The 20,864-nt window shown below is 34.6% G+C and overlaps 1 protein-coding gene across 5 annotated transcripts in view; it reads right to left on the reverse strand.

Annotated features, from left to right (window-relative positions):
• Positions 1–20,864, reverse strand: part of VSTM2A (V-set and transmembrane domain containing 2A) — a 35,369-nt gene that overhangs the window by 5,310 nt on the left and 9,195 nt on the right. The window contains exon 5 of one of the 5 annotated variants that reach the window (XM_012733964.1): positions 2,061–2,121. In XM_012733964.1, the coding sequence (XP_012589418.1) occupies positions 2,096–2,121 (26 nt within the window). In that variant the 3' untranslated portion in view covers positions 2,061–2,095. Of the gene's footprint in view, positions 1–1,958; positions 3,783–3,816; positions 3,905–3,928; positions 4,043–20,864 lie in introns of those variants that run through there. The other 4 variants (XM_012733963.1, XM_012733960.1, XM_004694513.2 and 1 more) reach the window with 4 other exon arrangements.

Genomic DNA, 20,864 nt, shown 5'->3' on the forward strand with positions numbered 1-20,864 from the left:
ATAAATAAATAAATAAGTAAATCTTTAAAAAAAAAATCTGTTTCCTTAAATGGGGTGCTCACCTTTCAATTTCCAGAAACTCCATCTGTTTGTTCCTCTGTCATTGGTTTGGTGGTGTCTGATTATCTCTTGCTTCATGTTCTTTCATGTTAGCTTCTTCCTCACTTACTAAACCTCTGTCCTCTTCTGGTTCATAAGTAATATAATGCGTAAGGAATTTTGCACATCATTTCCATTCCCTGTAAGACTCTTCTCCCAGGTAATGTCCTGGATTGTTTCTCATCCATACAGGTTTGTTTAAATGTTATTTCCTCAGAACAATATTCCTACTCACTCTTAGTTATACATCTGACATTGCTAATCATATCTCTTATATTGTTCTACTGGATTTTCTTCTTAGAACTTTGTCTTATATTTTTAGAAGTTTATAGTCTGTCTTTTCCTAGATATAGGAAAGATATTATTTAATTCATTTTTGAAACTCTCAAATAGCTAACACTTAATTATTGACTGTTTTCACTAATTAATTAGTAGAACTAAAATGAGAATTATTTAGGCTTAATACTTGAAATTACACGCACACATATTTTATAGCTGAAGCTTAATTCAGTAGTTGTCTTAATTCCAAGATGTATTCATCAAAGTTTATGTATTATTTCAGATAAATTATATTTTTAATTATTTTTCTTACAGAAACAACAATTAAGTTACATTTATTATTTTCTCCTTGATATAAGATCAATACCAAGACCACTTACTTGAAAGATATCTGTATAATTTATAAAATTATTTTTAAGATATTAGCAATGGTTCTAAAAAAATCACAAACATTATCCCATATCTATTATTCCAAGCTGTATTTGAGAAATATGTATGTGCATACTAACTAATATATTTACATTAATATATTTTGCTTCCAAGAACTTTAGCTTAATTATTTCAAAATTATACTAATCAGGACTACTTAGATACTCACAAAAATAAAAAAAAAAAAACATTATTTCTTTTGGGCCAACAAAACATAACCAAGTCACTATCAGAATCACTGAATGTGAAGGTCCATCTCCATAAGATAAACATGAATATGAAAAACTGTGATTTAATTTCAATGTGTTCATGGAGTCCACCAAATTTGTCTCTATCACAGAAAAAATCCTGTTTTCAATGGGTTTTGGTATATTTTTCCTTGAGAGTTTTTTTCATAATAAACTTTTCAGAGCAAAAGAATTTGACTTTGATTAGGGTAAGAAATTAAATTTTTATGCTTCTCTCTCACTAAAATATATATAACATTGGAAAAAGTTGGGTGACTAATATTTCAATCTTTAGTTGCTTCAAGCAGTCATGGTTACATAAAAAGTAGTAGTCCCAGCGGCGTATGATAAAAGGTGAAAACCACAAGGAGCTCTCCTTAATTTGTTGTACTCCTGTATTAATATTTTAGATTCAACATTAACTTTCTGAATTTGGAGGACTATGAATATGCCATATTCTTTCTTAAAGAGACCGATGTGTTGGACTCTTGCTACCATAACTGACAGTCTTCATTATTTTGGATGTTAGCACCAGGAGTCCAGTGAGAGTTCTTTTCATGTTAGCATGTACCATCAGTTAGAAGATTGATAAATATTGTTGAAATAGGCACACATGTGTCTTGCTATACAACTGACCAATCTCATGTTCTGAACTTTGGGTAAAGATAAAATATTCTTGCATCCTGACTGAAATTGGATAAGTATATTATTAAAATATGCGTATGTCTGAATATATGGAAACTATAAAGTGCATACTATTTAATGAATTATATTCACATTGCTATTACTTTAGGTATTTTAAGCTTTTAAATATGAAAGTAAATAAGTTTCTAGGTTGGTAAAATAACACCATCAAATCCTTTATTGATTTCTTTTCGTTATACTGAAATAATAAATCAAATGAACAAGAAAAATGTCAATGAAAGATTTAGTGTGAAACATTTTTTCCTCAGAAGATAATGTCAAGAATATTATGAAAATATGCACATTGTATACAATTGAATTGTAGAAAATCAATGCATTTACCTTTGAAAAGCGGAGAGACTCATTGCTTTCACGCTTCAGTTAGGACTGGGAGCTGATGATCCTACAGTGGTGATCCAGTGATTTTTGTTAAGAAAGAAAAATAAGAGTCTTTCTAGAAGGAAAACAGGTTATTTCTATTTCAACCTGTATCTATTCCACAGTGTCTAGCCATTAGACACATTAATAATTCTGCCTGACAGTCTTTCCAAGAGTAGAAAACTGTTTTTTTTTTAATTCTGAGCTGTAAGAATGAAATATTTAAAATTATAACTCATTAGTAGTGAAAACAGAACTCATTCTCCTCTTTAGCCAAATATTTGAAGCCATCTCTTGTATACTATATTTTCCAACCACATTTTAATTTTTAATTAAGATATTTAAATATAATCAGCAGCAAATAAAGAAAATGACAAAGCTACAAAACTTATAAAGGTCAAAGGAAGCAGCCTTTTTTTTAGCCATAGCAAGAAGTGTAAGTCCATGAATTTAGGGAATCATGGTCCATTTTACTTTTCCCACATCCATCTCCTAGGCAAATTTTCTAGAATTGACATTGCTTTTGGACAATAACAACAACAATAACACAGGCATAGCTGTCAAATCCAGACTGTAACATTCTTCAGAACAAAGAGACCCTCAAATCTCAATAAAGTAATATAGATAGATAGATAGATAAAGAAATCGCAGTACAACACACACACAAAATTAATTCATTTATCAGAGACTGCTACAATTTTGAAAATGCACAGTATGCATTTTCTAGGAGAAGCAGAGGGCAACAGAGACCAACTGTTGCTTTCTAACCTGTGGAAATGAAAAAAGTGAATTATGAAATTCATACAATATATGAAGGATAGGTGAAAAACAAATGCCTTACCAAAAAAAAGTTGGTGATGACCCAACATATAGATATTTATATGTATATTTTTATATAATAATAAAAATCAGCTTGCATGAGGGTCATAGTCCATCTACTGTGAAGTTATATCACACATACTATAAACAATTTACAGAATGTGTTAAGTTTGCATATACAAGAATTGCAAAATGAATTAAAATACAATGAAATATAGAACACTCAAAATGTATTTATGTAACTTCCTAGGATTGACAGGGATTGGCTACAATCAACACTTGCCACCATTGAACAGGATCAACAAAATCAACAAAAAAAAAAAAAAAAGAAAAGAAAAAAGAAGGAAAAAAGATCAAGAAAAATAAAGGAAAATGATTTCTTTTTTAAAATAATGTTCTCCTTGTTGACTTGTAGTGCTGTTGATTTTATTCTCATCCCAAAACGGGGCTTCTTTTTGATGATAGTTTGTGTTCCATAGCATTTAGATCTTGGTTCCCCGTAGGTAATGGTCTTTTAGTAGGAAACCCGTGGTATCCATAGTACATTTTTATTATCCCGATGACTTTTAGACCAACCCCTGACGTCAGGTCAGTGAGATGATGCTTTAAGCAGCAAAAAGAAGGGGGAAAATAGATCTTGTTATTAGAAAATGTCCTATCATTTCACACTATTTGTCTTGAAATTAAAGACCAGTGATTTAAAGAAAGTAATAGGAACAAAGCGTGTGATAACCTCTTCATTTATGCTTCCGAAAGCAGGCGCTCCATGTGTAGGTAATTAGAGTACAGTGGGTGCAGAATGGTGCTTGGAGTTTAGGGTCAACTTTGCTGTCCGCTCCGTAGATTTTACAGGCGATTTGCTCTTTGCTTTAAGAAGAGAAAGTGATATTGGAAAAAAGTCAGCACTTTAGATTAAAGCAAAGCACCCTTCACAAAGCCACAAACAAGAAGCAGGACAGAAAGTCCATGGCTTGTAGCTATCCTCGCACCTGCGGAAGAAGTTATAAGATATTCGCTCATCTTGAAGATTTCCAATGCTCCTTATTAGGTTGTTTTAAACACATACACATATATATTTAATTAGCTCGCCAGCTTGGCTCTGGTGCTCATGAATGTCTTGGCATGCACTGCAAATAACAACATACAGAGTGTTTCAGTCCAGGAAGTCGGTCTTATTTGATTTGTCTGTTTTCAAATAATGCCAGCCTACCGTCGGGAACACTGAGAGATACAAATACGTCACCTTAAGTAATTTTTTGAGGACAGTCCCTAAAGTCATTTTGTTGTTCTTATATTGGTAGCTAAAAACACATCCCTGTTTCACAATCTCATGAATACTAAGTTATAGAAGACAGAACCAATTTTGATCCTACAGGTTTCCCTATGGCAGGGAATCCAACAGGCTTCCCCAGGGTATCTGGACACTTATTTTTAGAGTATTTCATTCTTAACATGCTATCTTTGAAAGCAGAGGAATAGTTAGTGATGTCAAGAAAGGAAAATTTAAAAGATCTGTAAATTAAATTGTATTTTCACATTTTCCTCATACATTATTCAATAAGCTTCTAACTACAGATGCATAATAAACACCTTTATTAATGAAAAATCAAAAATATGATGAAACTCAAAGCATTTTTTATTTATTTAAGTTGGAGAAAATAAAAGATTGGGATGGGATAAAGGTAGGGACATTCAACCTTTTAACTATATCAAGTAATTAAATTCAGGTCATTATTGGCAGTGATAAAAACTGAAGCAAAGATATAAGCATTCTGAGTGTCACTATAATATAAACTTGGGGTCTTTGAAGTGGCCATTTGTTAGGACGACATAGCTGAGTTTCAATATAGTTACTTCAGTGTTGTCATGGATTTAACTTATTGATAGGTGAGGCTAATCACTAAAACAACATTCTTTCACCTATGACGGAAGGCCCAGAAGGTAGTGTTGGGTCTTTGGAGGGATGTTCTTCATCAAGATGTGTGGCACGCTCAAAATGGAAAAGTTATAGTGCACATGCACCCTGAAGCATAAAGATCATGCAAAGAAAATAAATATACTCTCTTAGAATCATTGGCATCAGAGCATGAATTAAATTCATGCTCTTGTTATACCTTGAAGAGAGACCCTTTGGGATCATTTATTAAAACAACAACAAAACAAACAAACAAAAAACCTGATCACATGGGTCTTTAAATAGCCAATGGCACTTGACACAAAGTATGACTGATATTGAATGTGAGTTTAAAAAATTGCTGAAGACAATGAAACTAAATAAAATGATTCCCTCTTCTAAAAAGTGCTTGTGAAAAATAATTGTCTCTTGTATAGTGTATGCATTGCAGAATGGCTCAAACTTATTGAAACTGACCCTTTCTCAATTAAACAATCCTTTATAGGCAGTCTCTGACCCCATCAGTCCTCAGGGAACAACTGCTTCACTTTGACCCAACATTTCCTATTGTGCAATGTCCAGCATGTGCAAGTTAAAACAGAAATAAATGAGCATTATATCTGAAAAAAAAAAAAAAAAAAGCTGTGGAGAATATTTAAAAATCACCAAAATACTAAACTACTGTTTTATATGCAATATATCACTGAAATAAAGAAATTTTTCCCTCAGATTGTGGTCATTCATCTATTGTAGGTTTGTGAATTACTATCTGTATTTTTTAAAGGATTTTTTTAATTTATTCATATAGAACGGGGTACAGGCCAGAGGTGCAGGTGCAGTGAGAGGATTTGCCAGAGAAGAGTAGGGAGCAGGACAGGCAGATTGACCAAGTACACTGCTGAGGGGAGCAGTGGGTGGGTCAGGAGAGGTCTGCTGCGCCACGTGGGTAACCTCCAGGCTGGGGTTCGAACTCATGCGGAAGTGGCTTTAGCTTCTTAGTGCTGTGCTTTAACCCACTGTGCCACCAAGAAGAGCCCCATAACATTGCTTTTTGCCATATAAGTTATGGTTTATTTTTAGAAAGTTAAAGCATTTTTTTTCCAAAAAGCAAATTTTGGATGCTCATATTTCATTGTTATTTCATAGATAGCAGAATTCTTATAGTTGTGACAGTGAGATGCAGAATTACATTCAGGAGTCCTAAGTTCTAACTTCCTAACATTTTTCTCCTGTGTTTTCTCAATTAAGCATAAAAACTGTCAGAGTTCTATTGCTTCTATTTTCCCATGTTATTGTGCCAAGCTTTGGGATAGGATCACCTGTTTTGTTAATTTTCACTTATTTTTTTACTCCGCATTCAACCCAAACAGGATAACCTGTTATCCTTTTCTTGCATTGTCTTTCAAAACAATTTTCTTCAAATAAACTGCTGCCCAATTTGTCTGCTCAAACAGCTGGTTGTAATTGTTCGCTCCTCTAACCTTCAGCAGTATTTTGGTGTTGCTTCTCTTATGATCTTAATATGATCTACATTTACTTGCAATTCATTACATCAATATCTTATTTCACTGATTATATTTTAAAGCTTATTAAAGAAGTACATTTTCAATATTTTAATTGTTTTTAGTATCTTTTCAATTCTTTTGCCCTTAAAGTGAAATACCCTTAAAAGAAGAGAAGAGATGCTATAACTAAATAGCTCAAAAGAAAGTACAGGTAGCAGGCAAAGTTGAAAACTAGCCTAATAGATATTCCTTTTATTTGGAATGTCATTTTAAGATGTCCTTTGCCTTCCATTTAATAATGATGCTTTCATTTGTTTTTATGCCTAAAGGATTTCATAGTACTCTCTCAAATATAATTTCCCATGTCTTTGTAAGACAGAGGACATATTTTCTCCATTTTGCAAATGGAAAAGTCTAAGAACTCTTCTTAGAAGTCTAAGTAGTGCAGAAACTGTGCTACCCTTCATTAGCTCTTTTACAACTCATGTAATGGACAGTGTGATCTCAGTTTCACTGAGCTGTGGACAAAGGGAGTGTCTATGATTAATGAGAGTCTGCCCAAAGAGAAATATGATAAAAGCCTTAAATATTTTCTTTTCACCACAGGAATCATTTCTCAGAAAAACAGAAACATCCATTTATTTGTACTAAAAAAAAAAGAAAAAAGAAAAGAAAAGAAAAGAAATCATTGTGCCCGAGACCCTGGCAGGCTCAGCAATTGGGTGGCAATAGCTTGCTAGTATACCACTATATAGTCAGAGACATAGCCCCAAATATGTGTGCTTGAGAGAAGAAATTAGGTTCCTCTCAAAACCATTTTAAATTGTCCTTTTCCCCCTGTGCTTGCAATTGGGTGTCTTAAGACAGGTTTCACAATTCTACCTGGCTCTTCTTGTCCATGTCAATCTCCAAAATGACTGAGATGTGTTGGGTGTCTACACTGTGCTGGGAGTATGCAGTAGGCACATTGAATGCACTGTCAGAGCTTCCTTTCAACAACCTGCTCAGTCAATACACAGATCAGGAGAACACATCCCATGGCATGGAGTAACTAGCCCATGCTACATGAGTGACAGGAGATAAATGAAAGGTACAGAAATGAGGGGCAGCAGCACAGTCAGAACATTAGGACACCAATGTTGTCATTTACAAAACCTCAGAGGCCAGTAAGCTTGTCTAAATATCCCCATCTCTGTTAAATCAGGATGTTCAAATATACACTACTTTTCTTCAGAGAAAATACATTGATATCACATGCCTTAGAGAAAAAAAATGATATAAAATTTATCTTGCCAACACAGTTGTGACAAATATTGTATATGAAGATATCAACCTCTTAGCTTTCCTAAACATTAATAAGTAACATTTCTCTTGCTCCACATAATGCACCAAATATATTATGATATGATAGTAGATAAAACTTTTTGTATTACAAGATAATGAGCCAAAAGCTTCCTTGGAATTCATTTAAGTGTTTGAATGGGAGGTATGGCATTGTTACTTTAAATGCCTCTCTTTAGGAACTTCTCTTTTTCAAGCTTTTGATTCAAACTTGATAGTTCTGAAAAAAATATGTATATTAAGTTGATTATTCAAAGTATTGGTATTAATTACTGGCAGCCAGAGTTCTTGATTACTTGGGAAGATAAGAGGATTTGGGTATTTCATTTCAAGATTAAGTGGAGAATTAAGCCAACTAAGCATCTAAACCTTACTAGCTTCAGATATTCACTTTTTCTTGGCTTTGAATGTTTTATGATGGAGTAACTTTTGAGATGATCACAACTTTTAGTTGGTTCAGATAGTCATAATTCAGGGCATAAAGGTATGATTCTATATAGATTTTCCTTTTCTTCCTTTTCTTGTTTGAATATCTGACTCCAAAAATTTATATTTTTTGAGAGAGAATATTAGTGATGCTTATCATATGCACAAACCTAAAAATGGAAATTCTTCAATAATAAAAGAAGCATCGGTAAAACAACTTCTTCATCTTCTTCTTTTTTAATCTGTGAAGAGGTCAGTCTTATAGATAATGGAGTGTCCATTTCAGCTCCAGGGACAGACAGGCCCCTTTGACATGCTTCTCTTTTATTGTTGATACCTTCCTTCAGAAATGAAAAGAGCTGTGTGAGAAAATTCAGGCTATCTTTTAATGCCGTTTTTATTCAGGATTGTAAATTCTAAATCACTATTTGAGGAGAGAGGTCAAATAACAGGACAATTTTCTCCTATAATTTTTGAAAAGAATATCTTTTTATTAGAATTCCTATGGGTCTGAGCCAATTTCTACCAGAAATCATTTTTTAAAAAGAAATGTGTTTCATTTGACCTAATATATAAATTGCCTGTTTTACTGTGCCCAGACTTCTCTCCTTTAGTCAGCAAATCTATACCTCTATTCTAGTAATGAGATCTCTTATTGTAGCTGAGGGAAAAGTCAATTGTACCCAAACAAACAACGTGTGAGCAATAGGGCTTTTGGATGATGCCTCATTCTCATAGCATGTTTCAGGTTATATATATATATATATAATGTGTCTATTTATGCATACAGAACTGGGGTATAGGTCAGAGGTGCAGGGGAAATGAGAGGAATCACCCCAGAGTGTGGGGCGCAAAACAGGCAGATCAACAAAGTACACTGGTGAGGGTTGTAGCAGGCGAGACAGGAGAGGTCTGCTGCGGCATGTGGGTCACCCTGGCACTGGGAATTGAACTGGCACTGAAGCGGCTGCAGCTAGTTTGCAGTGCTGCATCTTAACCCGTTCCACCACCAGGGAGAGCCTGTTCCAGATTCTTGATCTCTCAGTTACCACCAGACTTGAGTCTTTCCTTTCTATAGTGACTAAAGCAGGGAACATAAACATGTCCTCCGATGGATTAAGGCCACAGTGCCCCTGAAAATGTATTTCTTGGTAGTTTGTTCATCCTGGAAAGAACTGGTTTAGGGGTGATGGTTACAAGAGCAGCAGCTAATACTTTAGAAAACATAACTCATGTTTACCTCCGACCACAATCTGGCGAGGTTACAATAATCATTTTACTGATAAGAAACGGAGGCTAAGGTACTTATGTAGTGAGCATATTTAGTTTACTCAGCTGATAGATGGAGCATATGAGATTCCAACCCTGTTCTTTTTGCCTCGTAAGTTCACCGGGTGATTCTTCTTACCTGAAAACTCTACACATTCTCAATTCTGTTTATTTAAAAACCTAAAAATATCAGTGCTTTTGAAAATTGGAAGAAAAAATAAAGGAAAAACAAATTACTCTTAAAGAATAACATTTTAATATTATATGCATTTAATTCTGTAATACATATATAAAAAGATGATTTATAATTAGCACTGAATCTACCAATATATAAGTATTTCTTGCTAATATGGTTTGACACTATTTACTAATGGAGTTGATATCTGCCTCCTGCATGTTTGTTTTTTTTCTTTTTTAAATATTTATTTATTGGGCCCTCCCTGGTGGCGCAGCACTAAGAAGCTAAAGCCACTTCCATGAGTTCGATCCCCGCCTGCCCCGGAGGTGATTCACATGAAAGCAGACCTCTCCTGGCCCGCCCGCTGCTCCCCTCAGAAGCTGTACTTCGACGATCTGCCTGTTCTGCTCCCCACTCTATATCTAGTGAATCCTCTCACTGCCCCTGCTCCTCTGGCCTGTACCCCAGTTCTGTGCACACACACACACACACACAAAAATCTTGTGCACACAGAACTGGGGTACAGGCCAGAGGTGCAGGAGCGGTGAGAGGATTCATCAGAGACAGAGTGGGGAGCAGAACAGGTAGATCGTCCAAGTACACTGCTGAGGGGAGCAACGGACGTGTCAGGAGAAGTCTGCCACGCCATGTGGTCACCTCCGGGGCAGGAGGGGATCAAACTCATGCTGAAGTGGCTTTAGTTTCTTAGTGCTGTGCTTTAACCCGCTGCGCCACCAGGAAGGTCCCTTCTTTCATTTTTAATTAGCAAACCTTTTTCTTTCTTTCTAAAGATTTATTTTATTTATTCATATGAGAGCTGCGTGCAGGGCAGAAGTACAGGGAGGTAGTGGTGCAAGTACAGGGAGGTGGTGGTGCAAGTATTCACCAGAGTCAGAATGGGGAGCAGAACAGGCAGATCTACTGAAGTATACCACTGAGGGGAGCAGCAAATGAGACAAGAAGGGTTTGCTGTGCATGTGAGTCAGCTCTCTGGCCAGGGTTGGAGCTCTTGCTACAGCGGTACAGGTAGCTTCACAGTGCTGAGACTTAATCTCTTGCGCTGTCAGAGAGGCCACTGTTTAGCAAACTCTTTATTCATGTTGTAATGGCATATTTTAAATTCCTACCTTGTTGAAATGATCAAATTTCCATATTAGGGTTTGCATACATGTGTAGTTTATTTTAACTGAGAACACTGTCCAAAAAATGGCTGATTTAACTAAGGGCTTAAATGGCCTATCTGGAGAGTGGAGCAGAGGAAATGATGAAGACTTTAATGTTCATATGGAACAGTGCTGCAGCAGACAGGACCCCTGGTATGCTAGCCTGGAGCAGGCTTCAAAAACTTGTCCTGAGACAGGAAGCTGAGAAATGTGCACTGCAGCTCACATGTTGACTACAAAATGAATGATAAGAAAAATGCAGCTTAATAGTTTCGTGATCATTCACTGAGTAGTGAAATAAAGACAATCTATCCTGCCCTCAGTCTTTCTGCGTATCATCATAAATTCCCATCTTTAACCTCATTTGAGAATTATTCCTAACCAAAGAAGTAAACATGTCTCACAGTTATAGAGAAATGGCAACTGAGGACCTCAGAGTCCAGAAATTGAAACAAAAGAAACAGTTGTGACAGTGACTTCAGTTTTCATGTTATTTTCTAATGTAAATTGAAAATTAAAGCTATCACCATACTGTATACTCTAATTCACCTAAGTTGGAAAATAAGTTTTAATTGTTCAGCAATGTTTGCTTTTCAGGAAAACAATATATATATATAAGAGATCCAGTGCCAGCAAGATATACAAAACATTACTTATATAGCTTCATAAAGCATATTTGTTTAATAGAAATGTCTTAAACTCCTCCCCATATATTTTCCAAGTTCGAGCCAATAGTTTTTCCTTTTCTTTAAAACAGTTTTTTTAAAATTATCTGAATTATATGCTTTATGAATTATCTTAATAGCTGAAATTGCTTTGGTAACTATCAGAATCAAATAATTAACAAAGCTATCTGAAAAAAAGATTGTTTATCCATATTCTATTTATCACGACACACAAATTGAATGATGCAAGTAAGTAGTTATTGGGACTATTCATTAGATATCACATACATACTTTTAATTCAGTATAAAGGATTATTATTACCATGGATTTAAGTGTTATTTTTAATCCTCTCCCTCCATTGCTACATAGGTGGCCTGTGGTGATTTTCTTCAAGATTGACCACATCATGTATAAATTTATATATTTTTAGCAGTGATATTATGCTCATTAATGCTTTGTACCATGCATACACCAAACCACAATGTTCAATTCCTTAAAATTTATTTCTAATTACATGCTAAGCACATTGATAATTTCTCTAATAAAACCAAAGGTTTCAATGAACAATTCTTATCTTTAAAGTTATGTTTTCAGATCATTCAGGATAGAATTTTTTTTTCCATTTAGTGGTTATATTACTTCTTGCTCTCTAAATGTACTATATTTCAGATTACTATTTACAATGCTAAGAGAGAAAATTGTTTTCATAGCTTATATATTTGTTCAGACAATCTAAAAATAAGATATTTTATAAATGGCTGTAGAAGACATGTGTCAGCTGTGTCTAAAATCTAAGATTAGAAATATGTCCCATAGTAGACCCTCTCACTTATAAAACAATTTATAAAATATAATGTTCATGGAACATAGAATCACAGCTTCTAGCTTGTATATCTTGTTTAATTTAACCTCTAAGTGTTTAGCCTATATTTGGTTTGTTTTACATATATAGAATTCTGAATTCAGAAATATTCTCTCAGGCTTTTTGAAAGCAGTAATAATAATTCAAAGTATCATTTATAAAGCTTTCACAAATGTTGTTTTTCCTTGACACTGTACCCATTTTATTCATAACTTTGATCTTCCTCTGAACCAGAGGTCATTTGACTTACACCGATGAGGGGAAATATGATTACATGAATTTTTAAAAGTGGATTTTACTATTGTACTTGATTTGTTTGTTCACTATAAATTAATCAAGATCATACCCATAATGTTTAAAATAAGTGATTTATGGCTGAATTGTCCACATGGCTATGACTCCCAAGAAATAATTCTAAAATTCAATTTTCAGTACACCACCTGCACACAGCACTTTGTACATTCGCAACCAGCTGCATATACATGCACTTGTGTTGTGTCACATGGATGGAAATGTTTAGCTATTTTACAACTTATCATGATTTTCACAATCACAGAGCACTATTATTTTACTTTGATTTTATTTGTTGAGTATGGTTTATATGTTTGCTAATATATTTCTATTTCATGACCTTCACTGGTTTCTTTTTTAAATTTGGACTTGTCCACATAACTGAAACAAATAAAGGATCTTTGCAGAAATATTAGTGATGCAATAAAATAGTCAAATAATTAAAATTATGACTTTCCTTGATTTATAGATACATATATATATATTAAGATTTATTTTTAGTTATTTATACATACAAGAACTGGGGTGCAAGCTGGAGGTGAGGGAGTGAAAGGATTCAGCAGAGATAGAGTGGGGAGCAGAAAAGGCAGATCAACTGCAGGCAAGACAGAAGAGGTCTGCTGCACCATGTGTGTCAGCTCCCTGGCCGGGGATTGAACTCATGCTGTGGTGGCTGGTGAGAGTTTGATAGCCCCTTGCACCACAAGAGGGATTCCAATTTTTATGTATATTTTTAATAAGTTTTATTTTGACATTTTTACTATGCACATATTTCAGATCGCCTTAAAGTTCTGAACTTGATATTATTTTCACCTCATGTTATTTGGTGAGTCTTTTCTACTGTCACTAAACATTCTTTGAATACATGATTCTAGAAGTTGCTTGACAGTCATTGCTGAGTTGTGACACACTTATACTCTTGGTCGCTGAGTATTTCCAGTCATAGGGAGACTGTGATAAGCATCTCTGTCAGGAGACAGGTCTGCTCTATTACTAGTTTCCTTGCATAAGCATCACTTCAGGGACAAATGGACCACCTAATCTGTGACTAAACTTTCTGCCTACTTGTCCTCCAGAGGGAAGTGCTAATTCACAGTGTAAGTGTCATACAGCAGAGTGTCTGATTAGTGTCACCTTGACATGTTTGATTTTAAAACTCTTCACTCAGACTCAACAAATTAAATTTAATAAAACGATCAGGGTTTTCATCAGGACTGCATCAAGTCTCTAAATATTTTTAGAAACCTAACATTTTTGTAATACTGAGATTGGCCATCCAATGGTAAGCATGTTTATTCATTTATTCAGCCTGAACACTTTTAACAAAACACTTTACTGATGGTTATATTTATACTATTTATTTGTTATTGGTTTTTAAAAAAACTTAAATATTTTATACTTTTTCCTGTTCTTCCCCTGAGGATTATATATTATGCCCCAAATACTTACTTTCTGGATATTGCTGTCATGTAAGAATTTGTTTGTTTATATATTTATTTTGGATTTATCTATGTTACAAATTTATTTTTTAAATCTCTAACTCACATGGATTAGAGTAGGTAATCATAGCATCAAAAATTTCACCCTTTTTATTATTTTACTAAGTATTACTAGACATACATATTTCTTTGTTGGTATTTTTACTTTTCAGTTATGTTTGATTTAGTTAAACACATATTTAATTCTTTTATATTAAATTTTAATTTTTTATATAGTTCCTAACTTTAAAGCCCAAAGCCTCAGTTCTCTAACTTTTTGGTAATCTTCCTATATCTAATTTTCTGTCCTGCTTACCTCATTAATTAGAATTACTCTGTATATATATCATACATTCTGATGTTTCATTTTGTCATTTATAATTATATAACTACTTCCTTAATTTTTATTTTAGTTCATCAGATATAATTTTAGAGCTGTTCAGGTTTTTATTTAGTTTATTAATATCTATTTCTTTGTCTCTTTATTATACTTTTTTTTTCTTAAAATTTATTTACTTATGTATACAGAACTGGGAATATAGGCCAGAGGTGCAGGGGCAGTGAGACAATTTACCAGATTCAGAGTGGGGAGCAGAACAGGCTGAGTGATGAGGGGAGCAGCAGGCGGAGCAGGAGAGGGCTGCTTAGCCATGTGGATCCCCTCTGGGGTGGGATCGAAATCATGCTGAAGTGGCTTTAGCTTCTTAGTGCTGTGATTTAACCCGTTGTGCCACCAGCGAGGCCCCCCATACTCCCTTTTTTTTTTTTTTCATACAGAACTGGGGTATAGAACAGAGGTACAGGGACCATGAGAGGATTCACGAGAGACTGAATGGGTGAAAGAACAGGCAGATATACTGAAATACAGTGCTGAGGGAAGCAGCAGCCAAGACAGGAGAGGTCTGCTGTGCCACCTAGGTTACCTCCCTGGCAGGGGGATCAAACTCCTGTTGCAGTGGCTCTGGATAGCATCATAGTTCTGTGTGTTAACCAATTGTGCCATCAGAGATGGCCCTTTACTATACTCTTAAGTCGTGTTTATTCAATAAAATATTTTAATAATTAGAGGTGAAGAGAAAGAGATAACAACAGCTGAGTTCATTCATGTTCAGATTTACTCTGGTATTTTTAAAAATTATGTCTTCTAATCCTAAAAATAATCCTTACACTCTAGTGTTACAGCCTCATACTTATAAATTTGCACTCTGAAGTTTGAAGACTACAAGAGTATTTCAACAAATGAACTAGTAGGATAATGAATCTAGTAATCAAATCTGCATCTACCTATTGCCATAAATTAGGCCCTCTGTTAAAAACTTCTAAGCTGATATTTTTTTTCTATTTGAATTATATTCTCACTTATTTATATTTGCAACATGTCTATAATTACTTCATGATAAATATCCTGAAGATTCCAAGGGTCTTTTTTGAAAACTTGCACTTAATAGGGCAGCCAGTTTATATATTTGCAGTTTCTGAATACATATTTTTTAATCAGGTCACACAGTTCAAACTAAAAAAAAAAAAAAGATACTTTGGAATTTTGTTAGATTTTACAAAGCAGGTCTAGTTACAAACTTCAGCAGGTGACTAATATGGTATGGGTATAGAGAGAGATTTTTATTACTAATTAATGGAATACCATTAATGACCAACAACAAAAAGAAAACTCTGAAATTATAAATTACAGAATATAAAGGAGGAATGAAGACCAATTCTTCTTTCTTTAATTATTTCCTTACACAAACCCAGCAAGGAAATTTTTATACCATCAGGGTGTAGCTGGTATAAGCCATTTATTATTATAATTTAATTATTGCTAATGATAATATTTAAACACATGAAATAATAATCACATTAAAAAATCAAAACTACCTACTCTTGAGGGCTTGTCAGCATTAAATCCTATATGTATATAATTTCATATAATCATTTACACTCTGACAACTCTAAGTCCCAATTAATAAATGGGGAGCCTATGATTTGCAAAATGATGAGTGGTGTAAATGAAATATTAATAATCTGCTCCTTCACACTGTGCTTACTGTTCTACTGGTGACTCCAGCTATCTTCTCGCTCATTTCTGCCCTTTGCATCTGAGATGAAGCAGGAGTCAGGCTACAGAAGGCAAGAGTTCTTTCTGAGGAGACTTTGTCCTTTTCTCTTTTAGGACATGTTACCTTGACCACCAAAGTGAGATCTTTCTAGCAACTTCTTACTCTTTGATCATTTGTCCAGAAAGTTATGGTAGCTTCCAGATTTTTCAAGAATCAAAAAATTATTAGAGATGAAACCTTAGAAACTAGCACATTCTATTTCATGTTTTTCAGTTTTGGAACTCTTAGCAATTACAGGTGAATCCAGTGTGACAAGTTATGCATTGAAAAGTCCTCCAAGGCACATCTGGACCTTTGATGACAGGCCTAACTAGTGAAAAAATTGCAGTGAGTTAAGTTAAATTTGGTTTACAGGAGAATTTAAACCTTTCATGCACATAATTCCAGATGAAATATAGCTGCAGCATATTCCTTGGCTCCATTATCCAAAGCATTGCCTGAAATCTACTTTTCATCTTACTCTCACATATTTGATTCACATAGAAGCTATTTCACTGATAAAATTACAATGATCAGATTAATTTAACCTGCATAAGCAGCCAAGTTGGATCATTTAAACCAAAATCAATATGAAGGGATGAGTTATGTGACTGGCTTTCTACCCAGATATAGAGCACCATTTATCCAGAAATCAAATCAGGAAGCAAGCTCTTACAAGACCTCAGGCCCGCATCTCACTTTACCCTGCTTTGAATTCTTTGTTAACATCATTCCTGCTAAATCTGGCCATGTTGGAAAACTGCCACATTAATCAGCAGCAGAGGGGTTTCCATGAGCTCCTGGCTTCCAGCAGCTGTCACAGCAGCTGCCTCTCAATGCTCAGGTTCACTTCATGGAAAACTACAATAATCATATTTTGGAGTCCGGAGAACCAGCATTCCTGCTGAGTGACCACAGACTCCACATGTGGAAACAACTACACCTTAAACACAGCCAGTTTTCTAGTAAGTACCAGCTGTTCATCACAGGAGTGAAGAGAACACTTTCACAAAAGTCCATTCCAATACAAGAAAAAAAAAAATAACATATTCGAAAGACGTAGCATCTCTTATGCACCATAACAAGTAATAAATTTTTCCTTCACACATAAAAATACTTGATTCTCATAATTTTGCACATAAAATGCCTACTTAAAGCTCTAGACTCAAAGGTTATGACTCAATAGACTCCATGTAATGTCCTAGACAATAAGTTTTTAACAAGTTTCCTGGTGAACTTGACGCAGATTGTTTGAACTACACATCAAACATGTTTAAAAATTTTGCTCAGTTTGGAACATGGGGAAATTATCTATTTATGAGAATATAGTCATAAGAAAAAGTAGATAAAAACAAGACATAATTAGTGTCTTTCTTTTCTTTTTCTCCCCAAACAGAGCTCCATTTGTGCTGGCACTTTGAGAAGTGAAGATCCAACTGTAATCATTGTAGCAAATAATTGTCACTGGGGTGACCAGCCACATGGTTTTCCCTGAAATGAAAGGTTTCCTAGAATATGGAACTTCAGCATTAAAAGGAGGAAAAGTTCAGGAAAAAAAATATCACTAGACAATCTGGCACAATGACAGCTCATAGGCAGAAGTAAAGAAAACCGAATGAGAAAATACGAGCTCACTGAGATAAAAGGGAAAAACTTCATGAATGACTCATGCAAAGAAAACAACATTTACAAAATCATAGAGGTAAGAAAGAATTTATATAATAGAGGGGAATTCATGGGAAAATTAGGAACTCTGGAGAAACAGAGCTAGAAATCAGACCCTGATGATGTTTGGAAATAGTAGTGAGTTAATATTTGCTCTGCTGTGGTCTGTTCCTGATACTATAACTGAAACAGGAGCAACTGGAATAGTGGAGAAAGGAAATAGGCTCATGTTGAAAACCAAGGTAGACTTTATGGTACCAAAAAGATGCAGTTTTTCAAGAATATTTTGAAGAAACAATTCATAAGACTAAATTAGTCAATGTGGCAACTTACAGGGGAGGAAGAAATACCAGTTTCCACAAGACCTGTGGTCATGATGAGTGTAACAGTTTGTAAACAAAAGAATAATATTTCCTTTTGTTGAGAAATCTGATGATAGTAAATTTAGTCTTAAATATTTGAGTTCATGTTCTTGGTCTGGCTATCTGTCTCTATGAAACAGACTACCCTACAATTTAGTTCATGAAAAGATGGTTTACTGTTCTTTTCAAAACTGTGCACTGACTGAGGTCAGCTGGGCATACATGCTGGAATCCCTCACTATGCCCGTGACAGCAGTTGGAGCTGGAGTTAAAGACCAGCTGGTTATATGACACTTAGCACAATGTCTCTCATTTTATGTGGAGGCTGCTTTGCCGGGGTTCCTGCAGAGCTGACAGCCCTCTTACTGACCAGGGCTACAATTGTCACAGCATTAATTGCATACCATTACTTCTTTGTACCTTTGTCAAAGCAATGGTCACAGGATATTACAGGTTCCAGGGGAGGCATAAGAGACCTAAATTCCAATAGGTAGAATGCAGAGTGTACAACCATCTTTGATCTACCTCAGTCTTTGTGGGATAGATGTATAGAATATTTAGGGGATTATTGGTGAAATTTTGTGTGGATCCTCAAAAAGAAATCAAATTTTAGAAATGTTAATGAGAGACTTTTAATAAAAAATGAATTGGCAAATAATGTATAAGGACCAAAAGTTTGCAAATGAGAAAAATTAAACTTTTAACAGGAATTTGGGAGAAGCCAACCAAAGAGAAAGAAGAATGTTAACAGTCAAAAAATGGGGGAGCCATGTACAGATGCTATATTGACATCAAGGGTATATATGAAATCTTCTAATTTCTGGCAAGAGAGGTTTCTGGCAAGAGAGATTTCCAGTAAGATCCTGCTGAGATCTCTCCTTTGTTGATCTTACTGGAAATCTCCCCTGGCAGGGAGTGTACTATTGGAAGGGAAAGTGGAGCATTCCCTCTGTGAGAAGCTAAGTGTGGAAGCACTCCTTAAAGGGATTTGGCTGCCAAGCTGGGGGAGACAGGAACAATTATTTGCATGTGATGTTTTGTTTGCTTGTTTGTAGGGGTACAAGTAAGAGACAAGTTGAGGGCATGAAGACAGAGAATCAAAGGAAGGATGAAAACGTTGATTTATGAAGGGGGTGTGCTGACAGCAGTGACAAAACTCAGAGACAGGAGGAAACCAGTAGAGAATAGGGTGGTGTAAGGGAAAACTGAAGTCCGTATCTGCTATCTATGAAGACAGGACACACTGCTGAGGGTCTTGAGGTTCCCCACAGCCAGCTCTACTTGTGAACTCCCACCTCTCTGAAAATCCTCTGTGTAGTGCTTATTTCTAAAACTTTCCAACATGCAAGTTCCTTTTCCAGGGCACCCACTCTGATTCAATCAGTCAAAGTCAGGAATTCTTCCTCTAAACATCTTTATATTTCCTCAACTTCTAGCTCCAGGTACTTTCACATACATACTAGTCATTGTATTTTCTATCACTTTCTTTGTTTCTTATAGTAGAGCAAAGAAAAATAGGGGAAAAAGAAAAAAATAGAGAAAGATGAGGTTTGATGTGAACATTATAGGTACACAAAAACAGAGAAGGTACAAAAGAAATGGAAAGAAGAAATGTAGGGGTTGCAAAAGTCAGGTTTTGTTTGTCTGTTTACTAATTTTCTTCATTATTCAGTTCTAATTATTGACCATCAAAAAGTAGTAGAATTAAGATAATTTAAGCATATGTCATAAAAATAAAAAGACAGTCACATGTTTACTATATTTTAGAAAAATAGCTGAGAAAATATGGAAAATGCATGAAATGATAGTTAATTATTTTATTTTGTGGTATGTAGGTAGTAACAGAATTTGTATACCTCCTCTTTTCATGTAAATTATGCTGTAGAAAACAACTGATTAATAGTATGACAATTTAAAACTTCTATGTATGTATATATACACACATGTGTATGTATATATAAACATGTTTAGAGTATATATTTTCAGCTAAAACTTCCCCTTTATAGATACAAACTTATTCAATTAAATATAATTAGATTGATATTTGGGTATTTTAGAGCAGTATTTTATATTACAGATTGACATGTGGTGTCATCTACACTCTGGGAAAAGCAACCTCTTTGTTTAGTGAAATAAATGAAGTCCATTAAGCTCTTGGCCTGTAAAAACAAGATTCTAATGTTGTTGCCTTTATCATGTCTTACCTTCAGTAGAATAAGAAAATAAAAATGCATGATAAAAGGAATTTACAAGTATTTAATTTTGTAACAAACTGAAATCATAAGTTCTTAGAGGACATAAAATATGTCTTCCATTTTTATGCCATTGTGTCTGGCATATAAATTCTTGAAAGAATGGAGAATGAACAAATGAATGAATAAATGAAGCATGTATATGCAATCAACTTTACTTGACTATAACCTGGAAAACTATAAAGCAAAATGCTAAGTAGGCATTGACTATTATAGTGAATGTGATAGTCATCTTAGATACTGTATTTTATATAGCAGATTTTTGAATACCATCATTTTTTAATGTCATTTCATTATAAAATTAATGAGGGAGAGAGAAAAAAACCCAAAAATCTATTGCAACAGACACTAAATGAAATGATGTTATTTGAGGAACTAATTTTCTTGTAGGGTGTTTCATTTAAAGTCACGGTTTCCAAGAACCTATCAATCATGTTATCAAATAATGGTCACAAAAAATAGAACCATATAGAAGATGTGTGATGTATGCAAATGATATTT

Source organism: Condylura cristata, unplaced genomic scaffold (genome assembly GCF_000260355.1).
Source record: "Condylura cristata isolate star-nosed mole 26May11 unplaced genomic scaffold, ConCri1.0 scaffold00044, whole genome shotgun sequence".
NCBI lineage: Eukaryota > Metazoa > Chordata > Mammalia > Eulipotyphla > Talpidae > Condylura > Condylura cristata.